The sequence below is a fragment of the Triturus cristatus genome, chromosome 7 (assembly GCF_964204655.1).
Source record: "Triturus cristatus chromosome 7, aTriCri1.1, whole genome shotgun sequence".
NCBI lineage: Eukaryota > Metazoa > Chordata > Amphibia > Caudata > Salamandridae > Triturus > Triturus cristatus.
In genome coordinates, this window is record NC_140590.1 from 1,520,963,588 (window position 1) to 1,520,985,579 (window position 21,992).

The 21,992-nt window shown below is 43.2% G+C and overlaps 1 protein-coding gene across 1 annotated transcript in view; it reads left to right on the forward strand.

The window, feature by feature from the left end:
• SPO11 (SPO11 initiator of meiotic double strand breaks) overlaps nt 1-21,992 on the forward strand; it is an 898,758-nt gene that overhangs the window by 306,151 nt on the left and 570,615 nt on the right. Inside the window, exon 6 of the mRNA XM_085614575.1 lies at nt 13,606-13,714. Coding sequence (XP_085470701.1) covers nt 13,606-13,714 — 109 coding nt within the window. The remainder of the gene's footprint in view (nt 1-13,605; nt 13,715-21,992) is intronic.

Here is a 21,992-nt window from a genome sequence, read left to right on the forward strand (position 1 = left end):
TAAGTGAACAAGAGTGGAAGGATGCCGTTATCTCTGATGACTCCTTGGTCAAAATAATTAAATGTTTGCCATCCATGAACAGGGTCAAGCTAGATTCAGACATAGCAATGTGTAAGGATGTTTGGGAAGAACTATCTGTGGTTGACAGTGTAGTAAGGCGAGGGGACAAATTGGTAGTGCCTTCTGTTTTAAGATCCAAGTTGATGCATCTATTACATGAAGGTCATGGTGGGATGTCCGCTGTCAAAAGAAAGGCGAGAATGGATTTTTGGTGGCCTAATATGGATAGAGATATAGAAAGGTTTGTGAGGGAGTGTATTTCTTGCACGTGTAGTGACAAATCTCATGTAATGAGGGATTCCCCTATAACACCTATGAAGTTTCCGGAAAGAGCATGGGAAAGGTTGGCAATTGACATATGTGGGCCGTTCGATGGGCTAGGCTCGGTAGAAAAGTATGCCATAGTCATGATAGATTACTATTCGAAGTGGCCTGAAGTAGCACTTGTGACTGAAGTCAAGACCAGCAATGTTATCTCTTTTTGTGAAGAAGTGTTTAGGAGGGAAGGCTGTCCGGCAGAATTACTGTCGGATAATGGTCCACAATTTTCTTCACATGAATTTGATGAGTTCATGAAGGAATGGGGGGTCAAACATTTAAGAACACCAGTATATCATCCTAGGGGAAATGGTGTGGTCGAGCGCTTCAACCGTGTTTTGGGGGAAAACATTCAATTGGCGGTATCCATGAACATGTGTTGGAAGACGCAAGTAAAAAAAAATTTGTGGGACTATAGGACTACTCCTAGTTCAGTAACGGGTGAAACACCTTTTTGTTTACTTAAAGGTAGGACTCCTTGTTCAGCTGCGGTGCCTTTCTGGATGGGGAGGAGTGGTAAGAAAACGATAGAAGATGGAAAAATCAGGGAAAAAGTGATGAAATATCAAGAAGGTTATCGGTCAAGAAATAATGACAAAATTGTGAACAGTAAGAGAATTTTCTTAAAAGGTGACTACGTGAGAGTATGTCCTAACAATTTCGTAAGGAAAGGTCAGTCTAAATTATCCGATCCCAAGATGGTTGTGGAAGTCAATGGCAATGTGATTAAAACTTCAGATGGAAAATGGTGGAACACTTCTAGAGTTGCCAAATGTAATGATGTTGAAACAAAATATTGGTTGGACAACAGTACAAGAAAAATTGAAAATTCAGGGTGTGGCAATTCTGTTGATATGTCTAAAAGAGTTCCAACCGAACGTCTGAAAATGAGACCTAAAAAATTGGATGACTATATGTGTTTTTAATTTTGTTGTATTTATATTTGCAAAGGATTTGCATATATATTTGTAATTATATTTGTACAAGGAGGGATGTGTTGTATTCCTTTAAAATGTGCATGGCTATGCAGCACCTAGCAACATGGTTCTTCTGAGGAATCTAGATTGTAGAGACCTCAGAGGAAGCTTGGCTGAGGAGCTGAGAGGACACGTCTGGGGGTCCGTACTTGATATCTCATTAAATATCTTCTTCAATTCATTTTTGGTGTCGGTATTCACAAAAGCTGTGAGCGCGCGCAGCCCGGGAATTGTGGTGTAGAAGACACCCGTGGTAGATTTTGTTGACCACCCAAAAGGAGATCGTGAGGTACCATCGATCACCTGGACCGAGATAGGGGGAGCGAATGTGTGAGTGCATGACAACTTGACGCTGGTCGTGGGTTGCTGTATGTGGATTTGAGTATTTGTAACCTATCAGAGGCGATCTGTCTGCCCGGACGGGGACAGACAGTTGCCAGCCGAGGTCAACAATTTCGAGAGACTGTGGACGAACAGTCAGAGGCTGTGGACGGACAGCCAGAGAAGTAACTAGTTTGGGACAAACGGTTATTTCAGTGTATGAGTGGGACGAATGCAGGCGTGAGATGTACGTGTAAGGAAAGGGAACTGCTGCGAACGAAGGAAGGTGACGTCAGAGAGTGTCGCGCTGTGATAGGCTGGTTGGTGTTAGTCGCGCTGTTATTGGAGGGTTCGACATCAAGAGGTAAACAGTGTGTGAGATCGAATTTTGTCAATCATGAAGTGTTTTAAGGTTTTTCGAGAATTGTGTAGAGGTGACAAACATGTGGTTACTCGGGAGAGAGAAGAAGCTCCTCCTGAGGATACTCCAGCACATTATATGGCAAAGAATGTGGAATTGCATACGATAATTTGGCTTGAGAATTGGCATAAAATGACTCAAAGTGAAGGAGAATTAGCATTCCCGAGGTATGGCTCATTTAGATTAGCAGTATTCTACCAGTTGAAGTCTGTGATGGCGGCTTTACGACCTTTGCCAAGGCCAACACAATTCGAAGCACTATATGCGTGTATTAGAGCAGCGCATGATAGAGAAAGAGGAAGAAATCGGGAAAGGGTGAAAAAGTCGGTCAGGGCTTTTCAGGATGCCAGATGGGATGCAGCGGAGAAAAGATGGAGGGTACAGGCAATAGATGGAGATAGACTGTATCCCTTATTGATCAATTCAGAGGGGATAAAGAATGTGAGGTTAGAGGACGAGGATGAGAGTGATTTTGAGGATGGTCTATTGGAAAAGTTGTTATCAGAGAGACCACCTCCGTATAACCCAGAGGTCCCAGAAGAGACGTTGGTCCAGATAGAAGACGGCAGAAGAATAACCTTCCAACCAGAGACGAGAGTAGAAGGAAGGATCTCGATAGGAACAGAGAGTACAGGGAGCCAGTCTGTGGCTAGCGTAAAGGTCGAGAGAGACGTGAGGTTACCGGATGCTCTAAAAGAACCGGTCACTATTGAACCTATTGTTTCGATTTATCACCCAGATTCAGAGGAGGCTGCGGACCCAGAGCGGACAACCGAAGGGGTAAGGAGAGAGGCCGCGGGAAGTGGCCTCATGGGAGGAAATGGGTTAGTGGGTGGAATGGCTTGGACTCCGAACCCTATAGAATGGAGTACACCATTGCCAGCCATGTCAGATTCATCTCAGAGTCAAGGAGAACAGAGACCAGAGAGGCCGAAGTCTCTGATGGAGCCGAGATCAGATTTACGATCATGGGTACCACCAGTGAGAAATCAGAACCCAGCAGTGATGACAGCAGAAAGAGAGCGGGTTGCTTTTCTGAATCGTTTGCTCCAAGGTGCATACCAGAAGGGAGTAGGTCGCAAGAGCAAGAATGCGAGGACAGAGATAGGGAAGGGGCAGTCTGCCGAGATATGCTGAGAGGAGCCCTGAAAGGGGGGATGATAGATGTAGTAAGGTTAAAAGCGGAAGTGGATGAGATAATAGGTGGAAACTTACCCCTTGACAGAATATTAATATATGGACCAGATGAATTACTCTTCGTAGCGAAGGATGTGACTCGGAAGGCACGAGCTGCACATGAGAAATTGTCAGAATTGGCTAGGCGATATGAGGTGGATCTGTCCAAGACTAAAACATTGCAAGGAAGTCATAGGTTGCAGTACAGCGACCAGGAACTGGAGGAGAAAAGGGTTGCTGGACTGAGGTCCCACAGTAGAGATCTAATCACAGCCATGCGTGCATGGATGATGCTTGAGAAATGGGAAGAAAAATGATCCAAGAAGAAAACCTCTAGGGGAATGGCAGGGACCCCACCTCCGGGTGGAGGGACGATAGGGATAGGACATTTCCCTTTAAGGGAAGTGCAGAATGGAGGATATGTGCATGTACCCTGGAGCAGGGGTGATTTGGCGGCGTTTACGAATGATTTTCCCCAGCTTAGGGAGAAGCCCGCAGAGTGGTACAAACAGGTTGACCGCTTTGTGAAGATCTCGAAGGTATTATGGATTGATCTGAATACCTTGTTTGATATTGTGGTTCCGGGAGATTTGTGGGCAGCATGCAAGATTGCCGTTGATTGGCTGACTTATAAGCCCGATAGGAACACGATCACGAATGGTCCGTCACCGCTAGTGATGAGGAAGTACGAGCAAGTGATTGAGTGGTTGAAGTCGAAGGTCTCACCACAAGACATTGATTGGGTGAAGATAGACAGGACAGTGCAGGAACCTAAGGAGACGGTCTATGAGTTCTACGAGAGACTTTTGCAGGCTTTAAAGCAATACAGTGGCTTAGATGTGTTGGAGACGAAAGATATGGGACAGTTTGACTCAAAGTTTGTGTTGGGATTGAAGCCAGAGGTTAGTCTCATGATACAGCAGCATTTGATTTGTTGGCAGAACAAGCCCGTTGATGAGATTTTGTGGTACGCCTGATATTGCACAGATGAGATTGAGTCAAAACACAGGAAGTTGAAAGATAACTTGATGCTTGTTCAGATGCAAACCGCTCAGGGACAGCCTAATGGGGGAGCATTGGTAAGGTGGCAAGGAAATTATCAGGCAGGAAATCAGAATGTTCAGGGGCAGGGAAGGCCAAGACCAATAGACCCTAGAACAGGCATGGATGTGGCGACATTGAAAAAGACTACAGCATGTCATCAGTGTCACCAGGTTGGACATTGGAGACGCAAGTGCCCCCTGAACCCATGGAATCAGATACATCCAGAAGGAGAGATAGTTCAGGTCCCTGGGACGGAAGCGGTACACACGGTGACTAGACCTAGAATGGTAAAAGTGGGGACTGGTGCTTCGCAGGTACAGATTCCCCAGCCACCCAGAATACAGAATGCACAGCAGGGAGCTCGAACTTATTTGCAAATGCCAATGTTTGAAGTAAGTGAGGGAAACGATACCAGCCTGTTGGCATGATCCTGTTCAGAGAGAGATAAGGATTGCATTCTTAGAGCCATCCTAGAGGTAGATCAGAAAGGACCCTTTGTGGAGGCAGACCTTGACGGTCACCCTACAACCTTTTTGGTTGATACGGGGGCTACCAGATCGACTATAAGATCGCCAGTGGTTCCAGGTTTAGCTCTTTCTGGGCAAAGTATCCAGGTTGTTGGTGTGGCAAATAAGAAACTGATTAGTCCACTGACAGAGCCAATTCCAATCAGGATAGGAAATTTCAGAGATAGACACCAGTTCGTGGTGTGCGATTCTAGTCCGGTTTGCCTGTTAGGGAGAGATTTACTGTGCAAGCTCAACTGCACGATCTACTGTACCCCGAAAGGAGTGGAGGTACAGACGAGAGACTATGACGCGACCTTTAAGGTTGCGAATCAGCGTGTGTGTGTGGAAATGTACCCAGCATTGACGCTGGAAGAACTTCCACTTGATCTGAGGGACTCAGTGTCTATTGACGTATGGGACCTTAGTGGGGAGGAGATTGGTTTAATCAAGGGAGTAGACCCAGTGAAAATCCAGATTAAACCAAACATAGAGTTTCCGAGGACACCCCAGTATAAGTTATCTCCTAAAACTATTGCAGGGATTAAACCTGTGATTGAGTCTATGATCAAGCAGGGAATACTAAGGGAAATTATGGGTAGCCCATGTAATTCGCCTATCATGGGACTACAGAAACCAAGTGGGAAATTCAGGATTGTGCAAGATTTGCGAAAAATAAACGAAATAGTTGTTCCATGTTGTCCAATGGTACCGAATCCATCCGTGATCCTATTTCAGATCCCATGTGAAGCTGAATGGTTCACGGTGATTGACTTGTGTCAAGCATTCTTCTCGATTCCTTTACAGGAAGAAAGCCGTTTTCTTTTTGCATTTCGGCTGGAAAATCATGTGTTAACGTGGTGTCGTATCCCACAGGGGTATACCGAGAGCCCATCTATCTTTAATCAGATCTTGAAGAAAAATCTCGAAGGTCTTGTGTTTCCACAAAACTCTGTTTTAGTGCAATACATTGATCATCTGCTCGTTGCGTCGGAGACGGAAGATGCCTGCAGAAATGATACGGTTGCTCTGTTGAATTACCTGGGAGAGAATGGTCACAAGGTGTCTCCAAACAAGCTGCAATACTGTCTGAGCGAGGTACAGTACTTGGGGCACCGAATTGAGAAGGGCAAAAGGAAGGTGTCTCCAGATCGCATCGATGCGATTCTGAGAATGCCGATTCCCTCGACTCAAAGGGAAGTCAGAATGTTCTTGGGAATGGTGGGCTATTGCCGCCAGGGGATCCCAAACTTTTCCTTTGAAGCGAAGCCTTTACAGCGGCTGACGCGAAAGGATGTGAAGGATCCGGTACCATGGGATGACGACTGCCTAAGGTCATTTTTGAGGCTGAGAGAAGCTTTATGCAGCGCGCCAGCTTTGGGAATGCCAGATTATAACAAGGCATTCGCTTTATTCTGTTGCGAAAAGGAAGGTTGTGCATTAGCAGTGTTGACTCAGAGTCACGGAGGTGTCCGTAGACCAGTTGCCTATTTTTCAGCTACTTTAGATCCAGTAGCTTCTGCGTTGCCCGTATGTCTCAGATCCGTTGCTGCAACAGGTGTCAGTATCGAAAGATGTGAGAGCATTGTGATGGGTCATCCGCTTACTGTTCATGTGCCACATTCTGTTGAATTGTTGATGACTAGGACTACCACACAGCACCTCACAAATAATAGATTGACTCGTTATGAGCAAGTCATCCTTGCTGAAGACAATGTGACACTGAAGAGGTGTTCTGTTTTAAATCCTGCTACATTGTTGCCTATTCCAAATGTAGATGATGATGAAGATTGTGAGGACCATGATTGTTTCGACGTGACTGAACTATGCACCAAACCGAGACCTGACATTGTCGATGAACCGCTCCCAGTTTCAGATGAGATTTTCTTTGTGGACGGTTCATGTTTAAGAGACAGTGTTGGTCGACTGAGAGCAGCGTTTGCTGTGTGTACCATCACAGGGGTGGTTGAAGCCGCTTGTCTAGAAGGAGTATACTCCGCACAGGTGGCTGAACTTATTGCCTTGACTCGTGCCTGTTTGGCCGCTGATAAGATCCGTGTAACCATTTACACGGATAGCCAATATGGGTTTGGTGTGGTTCATGATTTCGGACAGCTATGGTCCCAGGGAGGGTTTATGACATCTTCTGGTTCACCCATTAGAAACGGGGATTATGTACGACAATTGTTGGAGGCATTGCAAGGCCCAGATGAAATTGATGTTGTTAAATGTTCTGCACACACTAAAGGAAACGACTTTGTGTCATTGGGTAATAATTACGCAGATGAAGTTGCTCGATTTTGTGCAGAACAGGGATGTAGTTTTACTGAGAACCATGTTGTGGAAAGCGAAGAGAAAACAGAATACGATGTGATGTTAGCTATGGCAGACTCATGGGAGGAACTGAAACAGTTGCAGGATGGAGTCCCTGATCAGGAGCGGGACAGCTGGATACGAGCGGGATGTGAGAAGGGGGATGTGGATGTTTGGGTTTCGAATGATGGACGAGCTGTGTTGCCGGAATGTTTGCTGAATCCCATGGCGAGGTTGATACATGATGCTGTACATCTTGGTAGAGATGCAATGATGCGAGTGTTTCGTCAGACGTGGTACAATCCGAAGTTTCGGACGGTAGCTGAAGGTGTGTGCCAGAGGTGTGTCACATGTCAACAGATGAATGTAGGAAAGAGGACCGCTGTGACGTTGAGTCACATTGGTAGGTCAGGTGGACCTTTTAATAGAATGCAGCTGGATTTTATTGAAATGCCGAAGTGTAATGGGTTGAGGTACATATTAGTCATAGTATGCGTCTTTTCCAGGTGGGTGGAGGCTTACCCGACACGTAGGTGTGACACACTCACGGTAGCTAAGTTATTATTGAGAGAACTAATCCCGAGGTACGGTTTTCCGACCTCTTTTGAATCAGATAGAGGAACGCATTTCCACAGTGAAATCATGAAGCTGCTTTGTGCTGCCTTAAATGTAGACCAGAGGTTGCACTGCAGTTACCGACCAGAGGCTTCTGGGATTGTAGAGCAAGTGAATGGGACTTTGAAAGCCCGAATGGCGAAAGTGTGTTCTTCGACATCCTTGAAGTGGCCAGATGCATTACCTTTGGTTCTCATGAGTCTCCGTAGTGTCCCTGATAGGAGGACTGGATTGTCACCCCATGAAATCCTCATGGGAAAAGTGATGCGCTTGCCCGCAATACCTGCTACTGCTTTGATTAATATCACTGATGATATGATACTGGACTATTGTAAAGGCCTGGCTGACGTGGTCCGTTCTGTGTCTCAGCAGGTGCAGGCAGCAACGGTTCCAGCCGCAAGTGACCTGTGCCACGACTTGTGCCCAGGGGACTGGGTGTTGGTGCGCAAACACGTAAGGAAGAGTTGCCTGGATGCTCGCTGGCGCGGGCCGTACCAGGTTATATTAATAACGAACACAGCAGTGAAGTGTGGAGGACTTCCGAACTGGATATACGCTTCCCATACCCGTAGAGTTCCAGCACCCTTGGAAGAAACAGCCCCTCTCGAGAACGAAAACCCAGCTGAGGTGGCAGAGCCATCCGAGAGGGCAAGTCAAGCTGTAGGGGTTGCTGACGCAGCTGGTTGTGCACTAAATCAAGCCGAAAGGGAACGTGAAAGTAACATCGAAACAGACTCGGAAGAAGAAGAAAGAGCTGCAGTGGGCAGTACCGAGTCAAATCCTGCTGAAGAAGAAAGAAGTGCACAGGGTACCAGTAGGGAGAGTGGAGGTGCCACGGAAGCAGGAAAAGTCTGGCCCGTGAGTCAGAGTCAGAGAAACCTGAGATCAGTACCAAGAACAGATCTCGCCCCAGTTTCCGAAGAATCAGAAGCAGAGCAAGGTGACGAAGATCAACCCCAAGGTGCTCTGAGGCGATCGAAAAGAACAAGAGTGCCGTGCCAGAAGTACGCCTCACCAGAGTGGGCATACTCTGTGACTGATGACAGGGTTACTGACCACGGGACGGCTGAGATCAATCACACTGGTCAGCAATTCTCTGTTTCCGAGAGTGGAAGTGTTGTTGAAGATCCCAGGATTGGAGATCGAAGGAATATTGACCATCAATATTTCGAATCCGCCACTTCTGAGCATCATCCGTGGTCTGATTTTGGAAACGCTAGACTTCCCAACTTTTGCAGTTATACCAGCTCCCCAAGAACTGACAACCCTTAAACTTGCAATTTTGCAGGGGGTCCTACAGCTGTTGGGACCCACAGTTATTCTGGACTGATTGTAAATTTGGTGTATATAAAGCTTGAAAGAAGGTAACCTAGGCCCGAGTGGAAGAAGAATAAATTTAGGGATTTTTCCGTTGGAGGGCAAAGAAGAGCTAGTGAAGCCTTCCTGATCTAAAAGGATAAGAAATTGAACTTTGCTAGAGGTTCCCCCGATTGAAAAGAGCAGCTGAACTGAACATTGCTGGATGAGAAAGAGACTTGTGTCAACAGAGACTGTGCTGAACATTGAGAACAGTTCAAAGATGGCGGAACCTGGAAATACACACCGTAGAGCCAAAATAGTGATAGGCACACTGTTAGGGATAGTGATAGCCGTTATATTTGCAGTAGTAGTGACTTCATACATGGTGGCCCATAGACAGGAGGGGGAGGTTCAGGGAACACCCACACCTACCACTTTGGGACAGGGAGGGGTCACTAGTAGAGATCAGAGAGCTCAAACGCTTGAGGAGAGTCATATGTTTCACATAGATTTGTCCAGAGCTGATTTCAAACTTAATGCTTATGCGAAGCTGTTGTATGAGTATGTTGATGCGATGGATGCGAAGGATTGTTATGTGTGCATGCAGTTGCCTGCTTCAGTAGACGAAGGTATCAGGTATCATCATCTTCCATTGACATATGGGGTTTCTTGTAGCTTATTGCTTAGTTTGTTTTATGACAGGAGACAGTTTGGGTATTTCTTTTCAAATTATGATTCAGTACTTCCTGAAGTTCCGGCATACAAGCATTTGAATAAGTATGATTATTACAAGTCAGAAGATAGACTTCGGAAGTATTTCATACCGACTGTGAAGCTAGATACAGCTTATGCTCACAGACATAACTGGACATGTTGGTTGTCCGAGACAGAAAAGAAGTTCATAGCTCAGATAGAGGATAGGTACAGAAAACTGACTCAGACACGAGATACAGGAGATAGTCCAGTGGATTGGACGGATGAGGAGAGATTACACAAATCTAAGGGAAGTTATGGACCAATTGCATTAGATGAAGTACAGAAGGGGAAATTGTGTGTTGCCCGTCCTCAAACTCCTAAGGAGAAGGTTCCAGTGGGACAGAGTACGTGTGATCATACTTATACCATGGAGCACTCTGCTAAGAACTTCTTGCAAGGTCCGGTACAGGTGATTCCGACCGTGTACTATGTATGTGGGAAGAATGCCTATGTGAGATTGCCTGCGAATTGGTATGGTTCATGTTACTTGGCTATCATCTTCCCAAAGATTTATCATGCTGAGGATTTGAAGTTACTAGAGACGGGACGTCATTCGAAAGTGCGTAGAGCTGTAAGTGCAGGAGTAGTGATTGGTGATATATACGGAGCGACTATACCTAGTTTGGGCGTGGTCCTGAATGATGTGAAAATAAGAAGGTTGGCGACTGTGGTGGATGAATTGTCTATGAATTCGGCGAGGTCATTCTTGTTGGTGAATGGAGAAATGTTATCGATACGGAATATGGTTTTGCAGAATCGACTTGCGTTAGACGTATTATTGGCAAAAGAGAGCGGAGTCTGTAAATTGCTGAAGGTTCAGGAATGTTGCACGTATATTCCAGACAATAGCAAGGATTTGGAGAAATACATAGATAACATTACCACAATCCATAAAGAAATATTAGATCTGACAGAAGAGAATGTGTGGGAAAAAAATTGGTCAAGGATTTGGTCGCGTGGGAACTTGGTTTGCGAACCTGGGAATGGGATTTCTTGGATCTGTGTTGAAGCCAATAATAATTGCTGTGGTTTGTGTGATTTTTTTGTGGGGACTCGTAAGGGCATGGAAATGGTACAGCGGGACTAAGGCCGAAAGAGCCCTCAGAGCGAATGAGCAGAGAATGGCGAGATTGCAGGACCGTCAATATCAGAATCTTAAAAGGATGGAAGAGATTCAACAGAGTGGAATGGTAGTAACTGCCGTTTAGATTAGCTTCTGATTCCAGGAGAAGTGAGAAATGATGGTGTGATGACAGTTGTCATCAAAGGGGGGAACTGATGTAGCGCCTAAAGGTTTTGAAAATTGTAGGGGTGCATCATATCCACTGTTAGTTGGCACCCGCATATAATCTATGTATACTTAGATGTGCCGTGCGAAATGTATTAAGAAATGTATCAGCTATATGGTAACATAGAAGCATTAGAAATGTGAAACTATATTGTGAATGTATTTAGTAAATTGCATGATGGTTAGTTTTCGGTCAATGCAATGTATTAGTTAAACGTGGGACATGATTAAGATTTACTCGTGTAGGTCGCCCATTCATGTAGGTGAAAGTAAAAGTACTAATGCTTAGGATGTGATTTAATAGCGTGCTTAACCGAGTAGAGGCCCGAATGCACATATATCGTTGAGAAGAAAGGCCTGTTAGTTTCTTATGTTAGCTGAATGCGGTAGGCCGCAATGATTTATTCTTGTAGAGGTTTTGGGCTGCAGTAAATTGTAAAGTTAAAAGATGCAAAGTATTTCTCCATTCCATGATCTCACCGCAGGTGCAAGGACAGTTGGTTCGTTAGTAGAAAAGGTCTTTGTTTAAGAATTGAATTATGGGGGAAGCCAGACATGGGAGTACTTTGGAATGTGCCAATCGCAACTCCTAGCGCGGATGGTGTCTGGGACTCAAGGCCAAGCTGATGGACGATGGAAGATGGACAGCGCTGGATGGAAAAGTACTGGAAGAAGACCTGGTCGAGGAGGTGTGCCAGAGGGCGTGTTCTATGATTTGGGGTTTCGTATTAGGGACAGCGTCCCGAGGGTTGAGCAGAACAGAGTAGCCCAGAGCAGAGAGAGGAGAGGTAGAGAGGAGCGGAGAGAAGAGAAGAGGTGGGCGAGGAGCTAGAAGGAGCATGGTAGATCAAGCTCTCTCTAAGTGAAGACTTCTTAGGGAGTTTCACTTCTGACACCTTTTTCGATTTCTTGGGTCTTAAGGGAATGCTAAGTAGGGATGACATCTAGCAGAGAGTAGGGACAGAGATGCTTTGGATTAATGATTCCTAATATCGACATTGGCTTGGCAGTTATCTACCTCATGCTTTTAGAATTTGTACTCTTGTTTATATTTAGCCGAATGCGGATTCTTCGTAGAGTACCTTTATCTGCAGATATTTATGTTGATAATAAAATACCGAGAACACTAGAGATTGAGTTTCGAGTTCTTAATTATGTCAAATTGCGGAAGGTATTCACTGATAATTGTGTTTGCTCCCTCCACGCTATTGGGCAAGGAAAAGGGTTCACTCGACCAGAGTGGGTTCTTGGAGATAATTGGAAACAAGAAATTTGGCCCCAGCACCGGCCACGAGGGTGTTTCTAACATATATATATATGTATATATATATATTTAAATTATGTGAAATATAGGGTAAACCAGCGTTTCCACAATCCTGACATCAGCATAGTATGTCATATGATGCTTTCGCCTGACTTTCTGTAGCATTGCTGTGGTAGCAGCACACAGTTTCTTCATATTATTTTCACACGCAGGCCCTCTACAGCATCCCCTGTAGTCGTGCTGAAGCTAACACACGTTGCCAAACTGTTCTTAGGAAGACGCTCACGTATCTGCAGTTTATGTGAGATTATTCTTCTCAGACCAGACTTACTGGGAGTCTCCTCAGCCAGCCAACCAATCTCCAACCGAAGTGGTCCTCCTTGGCAACAATGGATCTCATGCAGTAATCATGTTCCATAACGCTGCAAACTACAACAGAAACATTAGAGAAAACATTTTTTTTTTTTTTTAAACACCAGGAAAAGGTGTTGTAGAGAGATCAATAAGGGGAGCATCTGCATTCAGTATTAACAAGTTTTCCGATTGATATAAAGTCTTCCATGTCACTTGTCCTAGATGTTAACATTTTCCTGCTCACTGCTCATGAAAAGAGCCACATTTTATTGGTGATATAGATGCTATTGAGATTCAAAGCCGAAATACCTCACAAGTTTGTAACTATCTCAGGCCCTTGTGTCCAACTTCATAGTTGGAACTAGCATAAACGACCAATAAAACACGAATAATTTGATTGAGAGTACAGTAAGCAATAAAAGCAGCGGAGCGTGGGCGAGGCTTCCACAGGATACTCTACTGCTGCATGCCACGCAGAGTGAGCAACGCATGCGCACTGCCGCTAGGCTCGACCTAAAAATGATTGTGTTTGTCTGTAACGCAACTGGTGCTCATGTAAAGCGCTCCGATACCTTCGGGTCTAGGGCGCTATATAAAACTCACACACAAAATAGTGTAGGGTGTATGTTTTGGTTGTGGTTCTGTGTGTGACGGGTAGAACTACAGTTCTTTATACATATGTAAATAAATAGAATGCAGAGTGAAATACAACATAACCACACACCTAGGTGCAGATTGTGAAAAAGGTGTCATTTGATCTTGTTGATAGTTAATTGGTGATATTTTTAGAAGTCGTTTGCACTTTGATGTACCCACCACCCAAAAAAACATGAAATCGTTGCTCTTTTTTATGAGAGATTTAGTGAATCATTAATTTTCTTGTTTCCCGACAGAGACATATATTACACGGATGTGCAGTTATTTGGCACCCAAAGTGTAGTGGACAACATTGTCAATGACATTTCCTGCATGTTGAAAATACCCAGGAGAAGTCTGCATGTTGTAAGTTGCTTCATTCATTTTGCCCAATATCTGTGTTCGGCTATGTATCTAAATCTCCAAAGTGTTTGTCCCTTAAATAAGAAAGCTGTTTACATCTAAAGCAAAGCGGTGTGGATTATAATAAAAGTTCAGGCTATTTTTATTTGTGTAGACATAGGGGGTGGTCATCTGCTTTCTTCCACCTTGAGAGTTTTGTCCTGGCTAAAAATACCTTTAATCTTGCAGATTTGCATACACCTCTGCATTACTTAACTTCATGTTTACTTCTGTTATGGTGGGAACGGTGGGGAAGTAGTGTCGCCCGTGAATATTGCCAATAAAAAGATAAACGTCTCTTTTCAACTTCTATTAAACTTTAGCTGTAAATGTTGTGCGGCTGAAATGAAAGCAGTAGGACGCTCTAACCGCAAAAAAGACCGGACGTTCTCCCACGACTGGTTTATACACACATCTTTTATATTGTTTATGTTCTCAATTTTGTTTAGCCAATTAACTCCAGCAGTGTCCTCTTTTCTTTCTTGTTGGTATCTCTGATATGCAAGCTAAATTAATGTTGGCGTCCTTGCAAGCTAAATTGAGCCGTATTCGTTTTTCAAAGTCTCCATTAATGAGCTTTGTTGGTACTGTTCAACAAAGCAAACTTTGCTCACCAACCCTTCCTCGAATTCATTTAAGGTTCTTTGCAGCCTTTTTGAGACATTGGTGTTGCCTCATACGGAAGTACATGTATACCCGAGTATCCGTACTTGTAGATTACAGGAACACCCGTCCATTACAAGGTGGAAATGAAATGAGAATTAGGGAGTAAAATGCTGGAATAAATGATTCGGCACTGATTCCTGCGCCTTATTTCTCATTATCCAGCAGGTAAAATTTCAATTCTTTTTAGCAGGTGAAATATATGGATGAAAAACTCGGGAGCTGTAGTGTACGCGTTTGGTTCCCAGTAACTCTCTCTCAGGACACTTTCGGATAATACCTCGGCAAGTAGGAACTACTGGGCCCACAGCCGAAGTGCATGGGGCATTGTATTACTGTTGCTCCATGCCCTAATCTACTACTACAGCGCTGAAACTGAGCACTAACTACACCTTTTCAATGCTGGATCCTTAGGGTTGCAGACCAATAGTCCGAGACTTCTAAAGGAGGCAATGTGTGAGGCGGAGACATAGGACACAACAATGACCCAGTAGCGGAAAAAAAGATTGTCCAATCCAAAGCTTACTTTTAGTACGAGAAAAGGATATAAACAGGGGGCAAGGTTCTACAGGAAAAAGGCCCTATCTTATTTAGCAAGGCAAAATCACAAAGTGCAAACAGATCGCCGTATCTATGACCGTGGGAAGGGCCTCTAGGGCAGGGCACTCAATTTTGAGTTCATTTAACAATTATGCTCCAGTCTCATTTCTAGGCACTCGTGTCAACTTTGGCCCAAATCAGTTCTGGTTTACCTGCTCTTGTGATGGAGGGACCAGGTGCGAGGTCTTCACCAAGGTGTCTTGTAGGAGGACAGGCTCTGCTTCTTTTCTGATGGTACTCAGGAAGGATTATAGGCGCAAACAGACCCAGTGGAAAACTCTCCCTCTCAAATGGTGAAGCCCACCCCTCACATTCTCTGTGAGCTTTCTCCTGGGCATCGCAGGTGGGTTTTTTCTCGAGGCAGTCTTCCTCCTGAAGGGATGCCCTTCACTCCCCTGTCTCAGGCCAGGGAGGCTCTGTATCGGGGGCCGGGGCTCCGTTCCACTGCTCTCCTTCAGTGATAGATGCAGACTTCCATGTATTATCTCCTCATCCCTGGGATACTGGCTCTCAGGGACACTAGACCTGGATCACAAGAATCCCTAGACATTCTGCAGAGTGCCACCTCTCCGGGCTGTGAGAATTTGTGGAAGGAACACCTTTGGAAGGCTTCAATCCTTCTCTTATAATCAGTTTCCAAACTGGGATTGGATTCCACTTACACATTTCTGGACCCAGGATGAAGTGGTTTTCTCATACAGTGTGTTACTCTTCTTCAGTGTGGGGTCAGTCTTTAGTGACATCTGAAGGATTTTTGGGTCTTGTGACCGTGATGGGCCAGTTTTTGCTGTGGCACTTCACAGGATCAACTTAAATGGTGGCTGATGCGCACTACGGATCAGCCTCCTGAAATTCCAGTGAGTGCATATACAGTTGCAACAATTAGAATTCCAGCTCATGAGCACCAGATGGGCCGATTTTGCTGCAACCTAATAAGTGCCTCTTCTGCAGCGAGCTACTGCACTGTCACCGCGTTGGGCTGGTTGCTGCGCTGTCCCGCTGGAGCAGACAAAATGGTGGCTGTCGCGCTCGTCTGGTCACCCTCACAGAGGCCTCTGTGAAAATCTGTATATGCATAAAAGTCTAGGTTAGACAGGTTGCGTTTAAGTTGTAAGGATGAGATTAGTAACATACCAGAGTTGTCGTATAGATTGGAAATCATAGCTATCCCTTTGGCAGCCCACAGGTGATCAAACTCATGAGAGTTAGGAGTGAGTAGTTCCTTTTTATACCAAAAGGAGGACATCGTTGAGTTATGGATGCTGGTTTTCAGTACTGAATCAATGGCGAGTATGGCGGCTACAGTGTTTATAAAGATTATGCAACTGGGAGTAGGGTTACTGTGACATTGTCAGTGTGGATGAGAGTGGAAAGGGGTGACAGATAGTGGACTCGGGCTCGAACCAGATGGGTTTAAGTAGAGGTTTAGGTTCAACCCACCGAGCGCCCTGGGAGGCCAAGTATGCCATTTGGTAAGAAGCCCTGTCAGGGAACATGCAGCCACTGGCCTTCCTGGACATTCTCAATTTCACAGTCTCGAAGTACGAGACAGAGCTACAGTTCTTGCAAGAAGGTTGCCAGTATCGAGCCAAAGGACTACCAGGAATCCCTTCTGCAAATCAGAGAACCTGTAATACTTAAGGAGACATCCAGGTAGAATTGGAGGATGCCTAGGCAAGAGAGGCAAGTAAGTAGTGGCACTAGTTGTTCACTGATGTATACAAAAAAGTGATGGTTGGAATGCTTGAATTATTCTCAACCACTGCTAATTACTTGGGGGTTTATCTCAGTCCATCATTATTTTGCGCACCATGCCATCTCTGTTTGGACCCAGCAAATCATCCTTGATTCAGTTTAGAATTTACCAGTGAACTCGAAGACTGCAGTAATAGCATGAAGCGAAGGAAGGGAAAACACAACAAAGCTGCAGGACTGGGAAATGATGAGTGTACTAACCAGGGATCAAAAGACTAAGCAGTTGCAGGACAACTGGCAACTTACAACATGGCTCTTTACATTTCCCTGTAAGTACCCACCTTCTCTCTAACTGTTGCAATGATTGGACTCGTGACTGAAATGACTCAGAAGTCTTGCCTAATCCCTCTGTACCCAAGCTGCCAGTGTCATGCCTTCAATTATCATCTCCATTTACCGCACTTCTTGTGCTGTTTAATACCTGGTGGACCCCAGGGGATTAGGTTCATGCTTTAATCATGCCTTTCTCAAGAATTTCTGCCAATGATTCCTGACGGACACCTTCTTACTAGCATTCCCGAAAATGTTTGAAGATCCTGGCTTTGAGTATTCTGCTGAAGAAGCATTGTCCAATATTCAACAAGGAAGAACGGAAGTACTGATTTTTGTGACTTGTCATTAGTTGACAGCTGAAACTACGTGGGTTGAAAGAGCTCAGGTGACGTTTCTGATGTGGGTTGAAAGTAGAAATTAAGGGTGAATGTATCCGTTTTCAGCATCCTACTTCATTTTCTGAACGTATTGATCTCGTGCTGTTGATTGAACACAGGTTACAAGAGAAATTAAATTAAAGAAGGAACTCAAAAGTAAGTTATTCTACATTTTCCAGTTGCCCTGTCTGTTCGATTTCTGTGGACCCATTTTCTTGAGGAGAGTCAATGCAAGAAGGAGCTTTGTTGAGCCCTTTAACTGAAAGTGAAAAAGAGCGCTGGTGAAAGTCTCAACTGTGTCTATATCGTAAATAGTGCTGGACATATTATTTAGCCTATATAAATGGTCACCTAGAAATGTTGGAAGTACTCAGTCCTCTCCTGAGAAGACAGGAGTGTTTTGGCTTTCTTACTTTAGATATTCTATGAATAACACTGATAATCATTTGTTCCTTCTACAGATTGTTATGAGAGTAGAAGAAGGAAAGTTTGTAATAACTCTGTATTGATGGATAGTGGCTCCTGTGGTATGACTGATCAGGACTAGCTGCAAAGAATCAGACCAGCCATCAGGACAGACAGACCTCTCTGCTTACCCTTTGCCTCAGTTATGCTCTAGCCTGAGAGTGATTTAAACAAACTGTTTTCTAATGACTCCGGAGAAAGAGGGGAAGAAAACAATAGAAGAGGAAAGACAATTAGATGCCTGCCACTGAAGCAGTAAAGCTATAAAAAGGAAAAGGCAGAATATTAAAAATGCAGTAATTGGTGAAATAACATTTTGGAGGATACAGTTGTATTCACGATCAGCGCGCGAGTTCAGCCCTCCTGTTCTGCCAAACAGCAATGAAGGAAGCAGAGGCAATCTCCATCTCAGAAAACCTCAGTGGCAAAGCACTGATAGATGGCAAATGCAAGATAACAAAACAAGAAGTATACAAACTCAAACACTGGAGGAGCGCGAGGAGGGAGGGAGTAGGGTAAACAACCAAAGTTCACAGAGGAAGAAGACCAGTTGCAAACAGGAGCAAGGTAAACCCACCAGTACTCAAAGTTGCCAGGCACAAACAGAATGGAACCCTTTTATTCTGTCACAGCTATCCGTGCTCCGGAACACGAAGTGAATGTAAATGGTAGCCATATTGGATAGGGAAGATAATCTATGGAGCATGATGGTTTTGACGGAATCCAATATGGCCGACTCGTGTGGGAACTTAACCAATTATATGTTCAATCTTCACCTCAAGATATTCCCGGTTTGTCACTTGTCGTTCACAGTCTCCTGAACCCAGGACTCTTCTATCTTTCAGATGGGGGTTTGCTCCACAATCCTCTGATAAATGTCTGTGGGGCCAGTTCCCAAACTTCATTTGTTGTAAGTAAAGTACTACTTACTTTCTACAAAATGCAATTCATAAACCTACATGTGGAAATCTCCCCCTCCATTTCCGCTATCTTTTCTGTGGGGACATCTCCACACATGTAAGTTTACTACTTAGGCCCTCATTACGAGCAGCCTAGTTCATTACAGTATGTAGAGTAACTGCTGTTACCGCACAGATTCCAGTTATGTGTTTTGATCTAAATATTTTCAGGTCAAACATGGCAATATTTATCAGTGAAAAATTATTCTTTATTTACCTGAACATGCAAATTTTTGAGCAATGAACACCAAATCGGCATCTTTTTCCACAAAAAAACACGTATTTTAGATAAATTTAGACTCGGCTGAATCTGATTTTATTAGGTGCAATAAACATCACTCCAATTATTGGGCAACTTGTAATGAGGGCTATAGTGGTGAATGTGGGAGGGACCAGGGAAATGATGGGAAAATGGGAAATATCTACTAAAAACGGCAGGGGTTTAGGGAAAAAGTAGGGGGTTAGGGAGGGACAGAATACTTCAAACACCCACCCACAAAAGAGTAAGCTTATTGTTATTCACAAACTATACTTCTAAAGTTACTAAAGCCCTAAAGGTAACAAAACAGCAGTAAATGTACACTAGCCTAGCTTTGGAGTAAATCAAGCATCACACATGGCCATCATAGGCACTGCAGCACACAACATTGAAATGTAATCATAAACTTACTTTCAAAATAAAATGAAATTAAACTTTTGCTATAAAAATAAAAATAAATAAATTAAAACATCTAACTTGTAACAAAATGTAATACCTATTAAATGCAAATAAATATTACTATGGTTGGGCATTGCTTTAAATTATTCTTTAAGAAATATTATCGCTAAGATAAATAAATAAATTTAAATTAGTTAACATTTTATTTTGTTATTTCTATGTTAATGAATATTTTAAATTACTATACAGTGCCATTTTATACTAAAGAATTGCTAATGTTTATTTTCAAGAATAATAATTTTAAAAGTTTGCCCTATACTCTCCTGTAGGGAGATCACCAACTCAGTGTTTGAGATCTCTACCAATGTGTGGAAAGTTCCTAGTCGAAGCTTTAAACTCTTAAATGTATTCCTAGGTGTCTCCACTCCCAGGCTTCAGATCTAAATCTATATTTAGAAATGCTGAGCGAATGATTAGCAAAAAGTGTAGATTTAAACCTAGGTGCAAGAGTAACTTTACATGTAAGTAAATCTACACATATAAGTTTACCTTTGTGAATAGATATTGTTTTCCCACAACTTCTACAGGCAGTGTAATACAGGAAATCTGCACCTGCTTTTCCTATCCATCTTAGTCGGTATCCTGAAACATGGCCACTAAAAATAATATTTCAAATAGAGTTAAGAAGGCTCTTAAAGTGATTTCAGCTGTGGATGGCTTCAGGTCTGACTGAGGAAGCTTCTATTGCTTTGCAATTTGGGATCATATAGAAATGTTTTCCTTTGGCATTATTGCCTCTCATTTTCACATTAATTGTGGAATTCCTAGGATAAAGAGGCAAAATCCACATATAAGTTGGTCAACTTGAAAAATATCTTTGTCAACACAGATTTGTTGTGATCATTGTTACAGTGTTATGTTTCTGGATATCATTCCGGAACAAGTAATGAGAAAAGGAACTACACCTCCAATTAACTAGTGGCTGACCTAGCTTCTGGGCCACTGCAGTACCATGCTCTCTCTCCAGTCTTTGCTAAGTTTATGGTTTATCTCTTCTCCTTCATAGGGAATATGACTGCATCATACCAGTTGAACCTGCTACTAGGAACATTTTTGGACTGACTTATTCCTTAACACAGAAAGTGATACTAAAGGCTCATTTGCAGGAGAGTTTGCAACATAGTTTAATTGTGCTATCTTGTATCACTTCCTGGGGCAACATTATTCTTTGCATCCTAGAAAGATCACAATGTTCAACCTTGTATTGATTATAGAGGTTTATGTCAGATCACAATCAAGAATACATCTATATCCTTTACCTCTTATAAAGGGCATCTTAAGGTCACTCCTTAGAGTACACGTCTTTACTAAAATTGCTTTGCAAGGTGCATGTCATTTGTTGCTCATAAAGGTTGGTAATGAATGGAAAATGGCTTTCAACCCCCCATTCAGACATTTTGAATATCATAATGAGTGTGTGCAAAGCTCCTGCAATCTTTCAGCGCTTTGTGGATTCAATATTCTTTCATATTTTCACTCAATGTATATTGTGCTATCAAATTATATTTTTGTGTTTTTTTAAAAACTGTTGAGGAACATCAAGGGCATGTGAACTTGGTGTTATCAAAACTTCAGCAACATCATTTGCCTTACAAACTTGACAATTTTGAGTTTGTGAAGGAGGACGTCGAGTATCATGGATTTACACTGAAGTACAAGGTTTCAGCTACTATGGACTAGCCATCACCTACTAATGATAAAGATACTCAAAGTTTCCTTGGATTACAAACATTTAACAATTAATCATCAAAACTTGGCAAAGATAACCAGTGATATTACTTGTGTTTTCAAAAAGGAAAATATGAAGAGAAGCTTTTGCTTGAACAAGCAAAATAAAATAGTTTTAGTACTCAAGTACCAATCTTATGTCATCCTGATATTTCAAAACTTTATTGTGTAAACAAGTGCCTCTAAAAGGGTAGGTGGGGCAGTTATGTTACAAGAGCCGGGAGATGATGGGTAAGAACATTCTATCTTTTATTTAGCTCATGATTTGTCAAAGACTGAACGAAAGTACTCAGTATTTGAAAGAGAACTCTTAGCTCATAGCCATGAAGATGTCTTCAACTAAACGGTAACCTGTTTTCATGGGCACTATAGAACCATTTGGAATTTGAATTGATCATCAAAATATGGGATGTTTGAGGAATCTTCAGTGCAGGAATTACTGTCAAGATACATAGGCAGTTTCTTTGCACCGCATGCTTTTACTCTCACTTATATTCCAGCTTCAAGGAATGTGTTGGTGGATGCTGAATCCTGTCATTATCCTGAGGCATCTCATACTAATGGTGAGCCTGTAATTCCCACTCAATGGGTCGTTTTAATAGTTCAGTCTTTCTCAGACAAAGTCAAGATGGCTCAATAACTTTTGGATGCAAAGAAATTAGAACATCTTCATCTAGATCCTGCTAGTTTGTTGAAATGATTTT